This window comes from Musca vetustissima, unplaced genomic scaffold (genome assembly GCF_032173495.1).
Source record: "Musca vetustissima isolate MV318-11 ecotype Yass unplaced genomic scaffold, APGP_CSIRO_Mvet_v1 utg2750, whole genome shotgun sequence".
In the NCBI taxonomy this organism is placed as follows: domain Eukaryota; kingdom Metazoa; phylum Arthropoda; class Insecta; order Diptera; family Muscidae; genus Musca; species Musca vetustissima.
The window spans coordinates 43,414-55,136 of NW_026884925.1; the positions used below are offsets into that span (position 1 = coordinate 43,414).

The window sequence follows — 11,723 nt, forward strand, 5'->3', positions numbered from 1 at the left end:
GACTTGGCAATTTATGCCGATGATTTTCAGCTATTTAGTACCAGCTCATCTGGCATTGTGGATTGCGTCTCCAGATTGGATGGTGATATTGGTCGCATATGGGAATGGGCACAACGTAACAAGTTGAGTATTAGTGTTTCTAAAACCAAGTTTGTGGTTTTTAATAGATCTCGCCATGATGCGCCTCACAGTATAATGGTTCAAAATAATATAATTACATCATCTAATCAGATTTCTTCCCTTGGGTTCACAATTGACAACAGTCTTCAGTTTAGTTCTCACATTGCTCACGTCTGCTCCAAACTAAACCTAATTCTTAAGAAGTTGTATAGCCTGAATGTTTTTTTGCCAACTCAGATAAAGTACATGTTGGCTCAATCTTTACTCATGCCTCATTTACTGTACGGCGTTGAAGTGTTTTCGGATACAAATAGAAATAATATACATAAGCTCATATCCTGTTTTCACAAAATTTTAAAGTTTGTTTGCGGTAGACGTTGTCGAAATAATTATTCACGCTTCTCATTTATTTTTCTGGGCACTTCATTCGAACATTATATTCAATTGAGATGTCTTTGCTTTTTTTCAATCTACTTAAACGTAGGGAGCCGTCGTATCTGCTTCCCTATTTTCAATTTTTAAATACCTCAAGGAATCCCCAAATTCGCTTTGGATCTTTTACTACCTGTACCAATGAAAAGTCTTTCACTGTACGAGTTGCAAGATTGTGGAACTCCTTACCTCCCAATGTTAAATGTTTTGCTGTTTCTCTGCATAGTTTCAAATCCAAATTGATAAATTACTGGAATGATCATACTTAGCAATTTTTGTTTTCATATCCATCGAAATTGACAATGTTTACCATGTCTATAATACTTAGCTTTTTGTTTATATTTTTGTTTTCAAAAACATGTGCGTTAGGGTTTTAGGTTTTATGATTATATTTAATATTTTTTAGTATTTTTAAGAATTTTGTAATATCTATTATTTTCGAACTTACAACAACAACAACTACAACAGATTTATCTTAAATATTCAATCAGAGTTGCCAGATCTATAACTATATAAACGTGATGAATCCCTTTGAGGGTTTAGTAAAAAAGGCCATATTTTTGTAGAAACATTTTCCAGTTGTAATATTATTATACCCTCCAAATTATGGAGGGTACATTAATTTTGTCATTCCGTTTGAAACTCATCGAAATATTCATTCCCTATAAATTATATATATTCTTGATCAGGGTGAAATTCTAAGACGATCTAGCCATGTCCGTCTGTCCGTCCCTCTGTTGTAATCACGCTATCTTCTGAAGGAATTTAGATACTTACTTAGCTGGCTTGTTACAGAACGCTTGAAAACGCCGAGCTTAAAAAAGATTCCAAAGCGCGTCGGTCTTGTGCGCATCTCCTCCAATTTGAAAGACCACGTTCCAAGATGTTGTTTTCTACTTGGTCTTTCCATCTAATTCGTAGGTTCGCTTTTATATGCCTTTTGAGCTGTGGCATTCTCATTCATTCCAAAAACATGGCCTAGCCACCGTAGTCGCTGCAGCTCAATACAACTGACTATGTCGATATCGGCGTATAAATTGTAAAGGTCGTATTTCATTCGACGCCGATATTCACCGTCGACGCAGATCGGCCAGTAGATCTTTCGGAGAATTTTTTTTTCAAATACCCCAAGAACTGCCTCATCTGCTTGCGCAAGTACCCATGCTTCAGATCCATATAACAGCACGGGTAGTATCAGAATCTTGTAAAGTGAGAGTTTGGGAAAGAATTAAGATAGGGTGCTGAAATTTTGCATAGATTTGACTTTTGTCTGCAGGCAGGTCAAGTTCAAAGATGGGATATATCGGTTCACGTTTAGGCATAGCTCCCATATAAGGCACCCCCAATTTTCAGTATTTTGTGGTTCTTGAGCACGTTTTTTAACCGAATTCACTAGAATTTTATACATTGGGTTCTTATTGGGTACTAAATGCCTCCACAAAAAAAATATAAATATAGGTCCACTTTTTGTGGTACCCCCCATATAACGGTACCTCCTTAATTTCAGGTTTTGGTCGTATTTTTCCACTGAATTGGCTGTACTTTAGTATTTTGAGTTTCATTACGTACCAAATCTCTCCACAAAAATTTATGAATATAGGTCCATTTTTTCGGATAGCTCCCATATAGCGTACCCCCAATTTTCGGTATTTTGGAGTTCTTGAGCGCGTTTTTCAACCGAATTCGCTGTAATTTGGTATTTTGTAGTCGTATATGATAACAAATCTCCTTACCGAAAATTATTAATATTCACCCTCTTTTTGGGGTAGCCCCATACAACCCCCTTTTTAATTAAAATAGTTATCTGATTTGTTCGGCGTAGAACGTAAGGTTCGATAATGAACTTTAGCCCGCATTTAGACCTAGACCCTGTGTGTAGGTTCCAGAAGGAATGGACCGATATTCCCCATCTTCGAAATTGAACTAAGTTCGGAAAAATAATAAGATGGGCAAAGTTTGGATGAAATCAAAATTTTCTGAAAGGGTGCATACACTTGTCAAAGTGTATGCAAAGGGTGCATACACTTGTCAAAGTGTATGTAGCTATAATGCTGAGGATATAATTATCCATTATAAATTTCTGAAATTTCTATTATGGTTTACATAATCCCTTTTTAGAAATCTTGATATAGGTTCACTTTATGGTACGTTCCCTATATTTTTTTCTAGTACTTGTCAGTATAACTATGGTGGAGGGTATCCAAAGTTCGGCCCGGCCTTTCCGCTTTTTCACTTGTTTATATTAAAAAAAGTCGTCTGATTTGTTCCTCGATTTGGGTTTGGTTCTAAGACTCTATTATAATCATTTCACCTGCGGAGGATATCGAGATAAAAAACTAGTACGTAAGGTTCGCTCCAGGGTAGTACGCATACAAATTTGTTTCCCTCAGCGTCAATTTTCATGTTGAACCCCGGGGGAACCCTTGGGGATTTTATACACATGTTCCATCGGTCCACATTTTGGATAATTCCGATTTTAGGAAATATCTCCATTAAAAATTGCTAAAATTTGTATTTGATTTACATTGTGGTTTACTACAATCTATCAGTAAATATCAGTACACCTATAGTGGAGGTTAGCCAAAGTTCGGCCCATCCGAATTAAATGCCCTTTTCACTAGTTTTTTATAACATTGCGCATAACTTTTTATGATATTTATTTTTAGACTTTGAAATAATTAATTTGTCATTTAAATTAACATTTTTGAAATTTTTTATAACAAAAATTGTTTATAGATCAAACTACATTCATTGGTAATATGACAAAAAATTATTGGCCTTAAATGGAAAGGTGTGTGTGGAAATTCCCCGTGAGTTAGTAGTTTGGTCAATAGCTTTTGTAGATATTTGTAATAGAAACTTTTTTATGGAAATGTTTATATTTAAATATTGATCCGATATGAAATAAAAAAATGTATTCGAACATTTTATAGGTCTAAAAATGGAAATGGATATGTGGGAGAATTATTGCACTAAATATTTTTCTGATATAGCTAACTATGGAATTCCTAACTAATTGATGGAATTCCCAACAGTAATATGAGTCGATACATTTTGCAACTGAAGATGTTGTCAGGCAGACGGTAATAAAATGTTCGAAACTATGTTTTCAATATTAAGAGGCCTTATATGGCATGGTGTGTAGGAGTTCAGATAAATATTTCATTTGCCTGACATAACTATGAAATTCCCAAATAGGAGACGGAATTCCCTATATGAGTCATAACATTTGAAACCTGGCACAGAAGTTAAACTAATTTTATTTTGGCCCATAGATATTATCAATGAGATAATTTTGTAGACGGTTGTCATGTCTACATAGAAACATATATCTATTTATGGATAAATAATCGCTGGACCGGTCACAAACGCACCGTTTATTTTTAGCCTCTGACATATTAAATTGATTTTTTGTTAGCCAAACATTTATAGGGCTATAAATAGAAAATAAATGTCGGATCATCATAAAGTGATAAATATTTTTATTAAATTTGAACGCAACATTTGTCATGTCAACTATGAAAGTGTTGACTATCTATGGATAAATAATCGCAGTAATTAAAGAAACAATTAAATTTAGCCGTTGATTTATTGATTTATTATATGTTTTTAGTTGGTCAAAGAGTTATAGAGTTATATAAAAGAAAAGAAATGTGTGAATGAATAAATTTAAACACCATGTTTATTCTGTGTGTTACAGCTATATATGGAATTCTACAACTAATCGATGGAAATTTAAATACTGACATGAGCCAATACATTTGGAACTTGATACTTTTTCATTCTCTGTAGCGATTCGATATTTTTCGGTTCGCTCCCCAAAAGGTACTTTATCATTCATTTAGTTCCACAGTTAATATTAGTTCAATCGTACATTAGTAAACGTCAGTTTAGGTCAGGAGAACCAAAAGTGAACGATTGGATCAAATGGAACTATGTGAACGAGAACTAAAATGAACGATAGTAGGAAAAGGAACTAGATGCACCTAAGAATTGGACCTAGTGCTGATAGTTCCTTTTGCGAAATAGCTCCTTTGAACGAGTTCGTTAAAAACGTTCTAACTCTAACGTTATCGCCGATTACTGCATAGAAGATCTCGTCTACCTCTCACCTAGGATTCTTCTTTGGACTGGATATTCTTCATTGGACTCCCAGGGTTTTTGGAAGATTTCGTGGCCGCGTTCGACTTGGTTCCTTTTCTTCGACTGTTTTCAGGGGTCAAAGCGGTGAACAATTGGAGCAAACGGAACTAGATAAGCGAAAGAAGCGGATATAACGCCGATCGCTCATTATGCGGAATAGCTGCTTTGAAATAACTCGTTTCAAAACGACTCAACTGTACCCTTGTCGTCTGCATTACAGCAATTCGACTCTGTAGTGTTTCCTGACAACCTTTGTTGAAAATTGCGGCTCCGTACCTTTGACAGCTGACATCTTCCTCTTTCGTACAACAGGGTATTACTCCAGATTTTTTGGAAGATTTCGTGGCTAAACTTGATGTAGAAATTTTGTTGTCCTCTGTCAATATTCTCGAGACAGTCTCCTTTGAATAAGGATGTGCACGGATTGTTCGTCGCACCAAATGAACCACTAAAGCAAACGGAACTAGATGAACAAAAGAAACGGAAATAGTACCGATCGTTCCTTTTGCGGAATAGCTCCTTTGAACTAGCTCGTTTAAAAGCATTCAATCTCTACTATTGTCATCGATTACTGCAGAGCAAAGCTCGACTCTGTCGTGTTTTCAGTTAACCTTTGTTGGAAATTGCGGCTCCGTACCTTTGACAGCTGTCATCTACCTCTTACGTACAATCTGTATATTCCTCTTTTTTATTCCCAGGGGTTTCGGACTGCACTCGACTTTTTAATACTTTTTTGTCCTCTGTCAATGGATTCTCGGGACCGTTTCCTTTGTAGTAGAGTCGATACGGAATGTTCGTCGTAACAGGTTTCGTCGCAGGTTTGCCGGTGGCCAAATTTGGTTCGCTGCTTCCGAGAAGTGGAGAGAATCCTGCCCAATTTTCGCCCAGATACCTGCTTCTTTTTAGTCGTTATATAGAAAATATCCTTGCTCATCTCTTCTACCTCCTCAATTCAAATATTCCAGAATTAAACCTGAAAATCAATAAAGGATCTTCTATGAAATCTGCTGTTTATACCCTACACAACTATGTTGTCAGGGTATTATAGCTTTGTGCAGCCCCAGAAGTTTGTAACGCCGCGAAATATTAGTCCTAGACCTACCTTTAAGTATACCTATCGTCATATCTCGACTAGCTGAGTCGATCTAGACATGTGTGTCCGTCCGTCTGTCCATTATAATTTGTAAACACGATACAGGCCACAGTTATGGACCAATCTTCACGAAATTTTGCATGTAGGATGGGTTCTGGCCAATCAAGACCCCTATTGTTTTTGGGAATGATCGGTTAATATTTAGGGGATGAAATGGACCAAATACTAAATTTCTGTCGGTTTTTCTGGTCGCTCCGGAGGCCGCAATAATGGCCCGAACATCGTGAAATTTAGCATGGAGAAGGGGATCGGACCAAAGTATAAGCATGTCTGTTTTGATAAAGATCAGTCAATATTTAGCGGGTCAAATTGACCCTGACTTTTGTGTGAAAAATTACAAAATTTGTATTCTATAGCGTATATATTTACCCCTGAAGGACATAGACCCGAGAAGTTGATATTACATCCAAGAGGAGTGGTTGACCTTTAAATTAAGACCAATTATATTGTTGTAAGTGCGCGGATGTGGTAGTTACACCTAAATATTTAAAGGTATCTCCGTATTCGTATATTATTTAGTAACCCATTATCACTCTAGAGAACGGAAGTAAAGCGCTGATCGCTTTGAAATGTTCCATGAGGTTCCAGTTACGGTCAAAGACAACGCTTATAATTTTCAGTGATGATCAGATAATAATTTTGGAATGAAGTGGACCGAAAACTTATTTTTTTCTGTTATTTTCGAGTCGGTCTATAGACCACAAATGAAAGCCGAACATCACAACACAACTGAATACTGAATACTCGTAACATTCGGAAAATATGTCAGTGTAAGGAAGAGGTGTTGTTTACCTCTAATCGGGCAAGAGGGTGCAAATATCACGAAATATTGCCCAGGCTCGGAATAAAAATCCGCAGAAAGTTTGATTTCCATGGTAGTGGTGGAGGGTATCGTATGGTCGGCCCATCCGACTATACTGCTCCGCACACTGGTTTAAACCCTAACTTAAAACACTTCGCAGACCAAATCTTAAGCAATACTAAAATTATCTTCGAAGTATTACGAACACAATCAATAATTCCTATCCACCCTAATATACAACTTTTGCATACATATATTATATAAAAAATCCCTTTATATCTATTCAATTTAAATACGAAAAAAATCCCTCACCACCAAAGATAATGTCCATCATTCCGCAAATCCGCAAAGTAAAGTACCGACGCTGTATTTTTATGCTGTCACATTAAATCATGACTTGTTTTGACATAAATAACACAAATAACAGCAACGAAAATAATCTATATCACTCTCCGTCTTTGCAGGTTTTAGCCAACAAATGAAATCGGGAATGGTAACACGTGACGAATGGGGTGCATGCAGCCCAACACTGGTGGAACATTTCAAGGGTCCAGCACCATTTGTCATCATTCATCATTCGTATCAACCGGCAGCGTGCTACACCAATGAAGATTGTCGCAAAGCGATGCGTTCTATGCAGGATTATCATCAGCTGACCCATGGTTGGAATGACATTGGCTATAGTTTTGCCATTGGCGGTGATGGTATGATTTATATTGGCCGGGGATTTAATGTGATTGGTGCCCATGCACCCAAATACAATGATAAAAGTGTGGGCATTTGTCTCATTGGAGATTGGAGAAGTAAGTTAATGACACTCTCTCTCCCTCTCTCTCTCTAAAAAGGAAAATTCCGAAATTTACGATTTTATTTCATTTTTCAGGTGAACTACCACCACCCCAGATGTTAAAGGCTGCCAAGGATTTAATAGATTTTGGTGTTGCCAAGGGCTTTATAGATCCCGATTTTAAATTAATGGGCCATCGCCAGGTACGAGACACGGAATGTCCCGGCAATCGTCTCTTTAATGAAATTTCAACTTGGCAACACTTCTCACCCACCGCCAATAGCACAGAAAATGAAATCAAATAACATGGTTATGTTTTCGGTCGCATAGTTCAAATTTAATTAGGACAAGCCAAATAATTCTATTAGTTAAAAAAATAATAATTTTTGTATTTTATTGTAAAATAAATTTAAAAGAAAATGTAATTTAAGATCTCGCATAAGATGAACATAAGCAGAACATGGCAATGAATTAATTAAATAATTCATGATGAGAACAATTATGTATAGTATAGAATATGCAAAAATGTGAAAAAATGTGGAGCTTGAATTTTTGTAAGACAATTAAATGTAAACTAAGAAGAAGAATTGTGTTTTATTTCTTATAAAAAAGTTAAGGACAAAATACTGCATTCACATGGTATTTGTCCATAGTCTGGGTCACTGCTTACGTATAAATGAACTAAATAAATAAACTATAAAACGTTACCACCAACATTTTGGTGTAGTTTGTGGTCGGAATCTGTGATCCATTCTATCCAAGAGGTGGTTGCAGCGATGGCAACCAAACATGTACTGCAACGGCATCATCCTTTTGTGTCGATATACGAGTACGACCTTCATCTCCTCATGTAAAATGTCCCTGTTGAAGTTCTCAGGATGGCCTTCTGACAGGTTTGAATTCATCCACAGGTTATCGCTTAACATTTTTTCTTTATCAGCACCCTAAGAACTACGGGCAAGCGACTTGGGGACCTTGATCCTACCTCCCATCTTGTCGAAATTGGAGATACGACTCTTCCTTGAAAAGCTCCCTGTTTCACACAACGGGGTTTTAGACTTATTTCTGAATTCCACATCTGAATGACAACCACACATATAATTGATTATCTAGTATTTCAAACTAGGCCGGGAGATGGTATTCTCTATGTCCACGAACAGGTTTGCGTGATTGACAGTATCGAAGCCTTTCAATAAGTCAAAAGCTTCCCAAACTGTTCTATAGCACGATCTGTTCCGAAATACATGCCTATGTTGGACAACTGGAATCCTACTTCTTATCAGAGGCAGAACTAGTGACTCAAGTGTATTTTCTACTAGGGACAGGAGCGAAATCGGCCTATTCGATTCACCTCTACTGACATCAACGCCTGGCTTCAATAGCGGTACCAGCCCGCATAATTTCCATTCATACTCTACTCAAGGTTCATCCAATCGCCTAAGCATTACCATTGAGATTCTAACCTGGCCCAGTGCTTTTGATCACTTAGATTCGAATGACATCCCCAAATCCATCCTTCGTAAATTGCGGTGCAACGAAGAATACTAATTTTTACTTTGTCATTATCGACATGTGCTCTATAAACTGCCGATTAAAAAATCGTGCAACTCTTCAAATTTGACAGCCGTTCTATCATCCTTCCCCCTTGGATTTGAGAGTGACCGAGTGATCCGTTGGTTGTACACTAACTTGTTGACCGTGAGTTCTGTCACACTTGGGTCTGCAGACGTTGTACGGCGAAGCTCATCAGAATTATTTGCAAATTCCGTCACATCTGCTGGGAATTTAGGTCTTAATTCGGGTAATCGTTCTGCAGGTTTATAGCGAGCTGCTGCAGCTGTGATGAAGTCCTAGAAATTTATCTCAGCTACCCGGGGATCTAAGGGTATGGTCAGCTCTCTGAAGCGGTGATTAGTTAAACCTTGCTTTACCATGGTGGTCTGAACCAATAGAAATAACGGGTTGCTAGATTACCCCACTTATCAGACCAAAATGGTGATTCACCGGACATCATCAGTGTGGTAATCTCATCTAATTCTCGTGGAGGCATTCTAATAGCATAACACTGAGCTACATACATATTTGCTCAACCAGCACCACGCCCCACTGATTATAACCTAGGACGGAATATCATAATTCATGGTGGACATTGGCTTCCAAAGTATGCCTAATGACAGGCGGTACCATGGGTCAAAGGTGTGTCAAGGTCAAAGGAGGTAGGTCTCTATTGGACAGAATTGTGCAGTAGGAATGCTAAGCCTCTACCTCCAACTCCCGCACGATCTTTCATACTTTCGTTGTAATCATCAAAACTTTAAAGACTATATGTGTTACTCGGCTTAATTTCTTGGATCGCCGCGACCATTATAATTCTGCGACTCATAAATTGTACTGCCTCAGTGACTTTTCCTCGAACATTATCCATCATTGCAGAATGCTGTTGTGGAAATTTCGTAGTCCGAAGGTGACGATAACGATTTGATGGGTTCTGCGTTGCCGCAGCACGGTGCGATCTAATATCTTCCTGAAAATACTAACAATACTGAGTACTGGGAGATATACCTAGACATGGACCGATATAGCCTAACTTCGAACTCGATTTGTCTGCAGACAACAGATAATTCTATGCAATTTTCGGCCATCTATCATCGTATAGAGGCTAGATGGTTGACAGATCGTCGACACAGATTTTGCGATGATCCAGAATATATAGGGTCCGAAATGATTATTTCAATGAGTCAAAAACGGAAAAACGAAATTAAGGGGACCCCCCCATTCTCGGGGTCAAAAAATTTTTTGATTTAATTCGAACCTACACTAATTCAAGAATGACCCTACAAAATTTCAAGTGAAAATCTCAAGAACTCTTGAAGATATAGCCGATTTATTGTGTCAGCATCAAGTGACGGCTAAAGGGCTTCTCAAACTTTAAGCGCGTTTGGCGGGCACGATAACTCAAAAACTAATAACCCAATCGATTTTTACACGTTTCAAATTTTTACACGTTTCTCTGTGAGTGTATAGCTATCGTATGAACTAGGATAAAGCCAATCGGTGAAGATCTTCCTTATTTTTTAACTTGGTTTTTGGTAAAAAATCGGCGATTTTCCAAAATATGTTTTCAAAGGTCCGCCATTTTGTTAATTTTAGAGCGAAGTCAATAATCCTAGTTCATACGAGAGCCAGACATGTACTCTTTCTAACACCGTTGGAATTTTCGGATTCCGATGTTCCAGTGAGGAGTTATCATGCCCGCCATCAAAAATAAAGATTTTTCTTTAATCACAAAAAAACAACAACAAGACAACAACAACAATTTTTTGTAAATTATTTTTCTTCTTTTTTAAATCTTCAAATATATATATGCAAAGTTACAAACCTTAACAAGCATTGGTATTCATTTACCAGCCCATTTAAAATCTTAAAAATAAAAAAATGAGAATGGGGGGGTTCCCTTAATATACCCTCCATACGATTGCGGTTGATATAAAAATCGCCAACGCTTTCATTGTGTTCAATTTCTCTAAATGCAAATGCGTCAGAAAAATGTTTTTAAATTCATATTAATTGAACGCCTAAAAATATGCTTTAATTTTTGTTTATTTTTGGTGCGGCTTCTAATTATTTATCCATTTAATTTCAACACCATAAAAACAACAAACAGAAGTGGTGGTGTGGTGGAAATAAATGTTCAACAAATTAACAGTTTGTTGCGATTTAAATCAATTGTTTGTTTCTAAATCTGTTGTTTTGTATTTGGCGAGCGATGTTATTCGAAAAACGATTTGTAATTTAAATAATTTCGAATGTAAACAATAAGTGTTGTTTGTGTGTGGGTGGATAGGTGACATCAAACGACCGATGAAGTTTGCAAAGTGAAAAAAAATAAATTTTTTGTTTACACAATTTTCAACTTCATTTGAAAAACAAAGAGAAAAACACAACCAAAATTTAAATATAAGATGAGATTTTAAACATAGAGATATCCTCTAAAGTGGCATGGAGTGTATGTTTAGTTTGATATAGTTTTTGTAACTCAATTTATTTTGAAATTTATCGGGACATAAAATGAAATTTCGATGGGTCACATTTTTAATCATATAAAATTGAATAAACCCTAATTTGGCATTCTAGGCTTAAAAACTTTGCCGAAATTTTTCAGTATTGGTCATTGACTCATGTTCCAACCCAAGTGACTGTAATTTGGCATTCCCGATTCTGAGATAGGTTATTGCTGAACTTTATCAATATATCCACAGGGTGAGATGAAAAAAACTGCAACTACT

At 36.8% G+C, this 11,723-nt stretch overlaps 1 protein-coding gene across 1 annotated transcript; it reads left to right on the forward strand.

Annotated features, from left to right (window-relative positions):
- Positions 1 to 7,128: 7,128 nt before the first annotated feature.
- Positions 7,129 to 7,742, forward strand: LOC133331999 (peptidoglycan-recognition protein LB-like). Its single transcript, XM_061540384.1, has 2 exons — positions 7,129 to 7,453; positions 7,534 to 7,742. The coding sequence occupies exons 1-2, from the start codon at positions 7,129 to 7,131 to the stop codon at positions 7,740 to 7,742; spliced, it is 534 nt and encodes a 177-aa protein (XP_061396368.1).
- Positions 7,743 to 11,723: the final 3,981 nt, after the last annotated feature.

Coding starts and splice junctions, on each gene's coding strand:
- LOC133331999 (XM_061540384.1), top strand. CDS start 7,129: ATGAAATCGGGAATGGTAACACGTGACGAATGGGGTGCATGCAGCCCA. Junction 7,454..7,533: donor TCTCATTGGAGATTGGAGAA/GTAAGTTAATGA, acceptor TTCATTTTTCAG/GTGAACTACCACCACCCCAG.